Genomic DNA, 1,604 nt, shown 5'->3' on the forward strand with positions numbered 1-1,604 from the left:
AAGAGACAGACTATCTGCCGCTGTCGACGGGGCTGCGCGCGCTCGCGAAGATCGAGAATGTTCTGAAGCGCACACCAGACTATGGCGCCTTCCAGAAGTTTGTTAGACGGCTTATTGGTAAGTTCTCTTCGTTTTATATCGAATCGTTTCTTTTTCCGATAAGATCTTCCCCCTCTTTCTTGTAACGAATTGTACTTGAATTTCTAAATGCCCAATATATTATCAAATACTAGTTGTTGCTCGTGACTTTTACCGCGAGAAACTCGATAATAACCTAGCTTTTTAATGGTGCAAGAATTTTAGAAAATGGTCCAATAGTTTTTGACTTATTGCAATACATACAAAAATACAAAAAATAGAAAAATACAAACCTTTCCCTTAATAATATTAGTATAAATGAACAAATTTTATGCGTGGTTTACACTTGACCAGTTGGTTAGTTGAGACAACCAGTCAAAGTCAATATAGACTTATAGGTGTTAGCGTTCACACTATGCCAGTTAATTTACAGTCCAGTTATTGATCGTTACTGGCCAACTGGCTAAGTGTGGACCGAGGATTGTGGATTTTGGTTGATATTTAGATAGTTTTAATAGGGTAATTTAGGGTATATTTTAGTAGGGTAGTCGGATGTTTTTTCTTTGTGTAGTGTGTATTGTATTATTACCAGGTGAGACGTATACCCGCTCTGGAGGTCTGTCCACCGGCAGGATCCTCAATGAAGATGACCTCATCAGCGTCAAGATGCAGGTAAGAACATAAAATTGGTATTTTGTGATGATATCTTTTCAGTTTTCTCTTATTAAATCACTAGTTTCCGCTCGTATATCATTTGCAAATGCCAATTTAAATGCACAAATAACAACGCCTTTGCCATTGGATAATAACTTACCTTGGCAATATTGATTCTTGTTGATCTTGGCTTGTATTATTGTCCCTTTCTCTCATGACATTTTTTGCTTATTTATTCATCATCTAAGTAAAAATGAATCATATGAAAAGATATAGCCTTTAGTGAGGACTTTTTATTAAAAAAAAATATTATTCAAAATTATTGTATAATAGCTTTCGTCCGCGACTCAGCAGTTTAGGATAACTCTAACAAACATCCAACTAAAGTCTCGTATTTATATTAGTAAGATAATATACATAGGTGTAAAGTTTGTATGTATGTAGAACCTCCATACATGTGCAGGTGACGACGAGCAGCTGGGCGTGCCGCATGAAGGTGCCGGGCTGCGAGGAGAACGCCATCGCGCTCTTCCAGCGCTGGATGGACTCCCCCAACCCCGACGAGAACAACCCGTCAGTTCACCCCACACACTATTTATATTATTTACTTATTTCATTAACGATTTACTCTGTAACTTTTTGATTTAATACCTAGTCCACACTTGGCTAATACAGTTGGATATTAGCGCAGGCCAGTTGACGCTAGACTAATTGTTGAACACGACTATATAGTGGGGCAGTTACAGTTACAACTGTGCTAGGCGTAATTCTATGTTGTGACATTACTTTTTAAGTTACTTTGAATTACCGTCAATTACTAAGGGTTAAAGTTTTTTAAAATAATAAGGCGTTACGTATGATAGTCAATGGAA

At 37.3% G+C, this 1,604-nt stretch overlaps 1 protein-coding gene across 1 annotated transcript in view; it reads left to right on the top strand.

Annotated features, from left to right (window-relative positions):
* Positions 1-1,604, top strand: part of LOC106105866 (aminopeptidase N-like) — a gene marked incomplete at its 5' end in the record, with an annotated part of 17,820 nt that overhangs the window by 11,951 nt on the left and 4,265 nt on the right. The window contains 3 exons of the mRNA XM_013286322.1: positions 6-117; positions 671-750; positions 1,196-1,372. Coding sequence (XP_013141776.1) covers positions 6-117; positions 671-750; positions 1,196-1,372 — 369 coding nt within the window. The remainder of the gene's footprint in view (positions 1-5; positions 118-670; positions 751-1,195; positions 1,373-1,604) is intronic.

Source organism: Papilio polytes, unplaced genomic scaffold, assembly GCF_000836215.1.
Source record: "Papilio polytes unplaced genomic scaffold, Ppol_1.0 DF822622.1, whole genome shotgun sequence".
In the NCBI taxonomy this organism is placed as follows: domain Eukaryota; kingdom Metazoa; phylum Arthropoda; class Insecta; order Lepidoptera; family Papilionidae; genus Papilio; species Papilio polytes.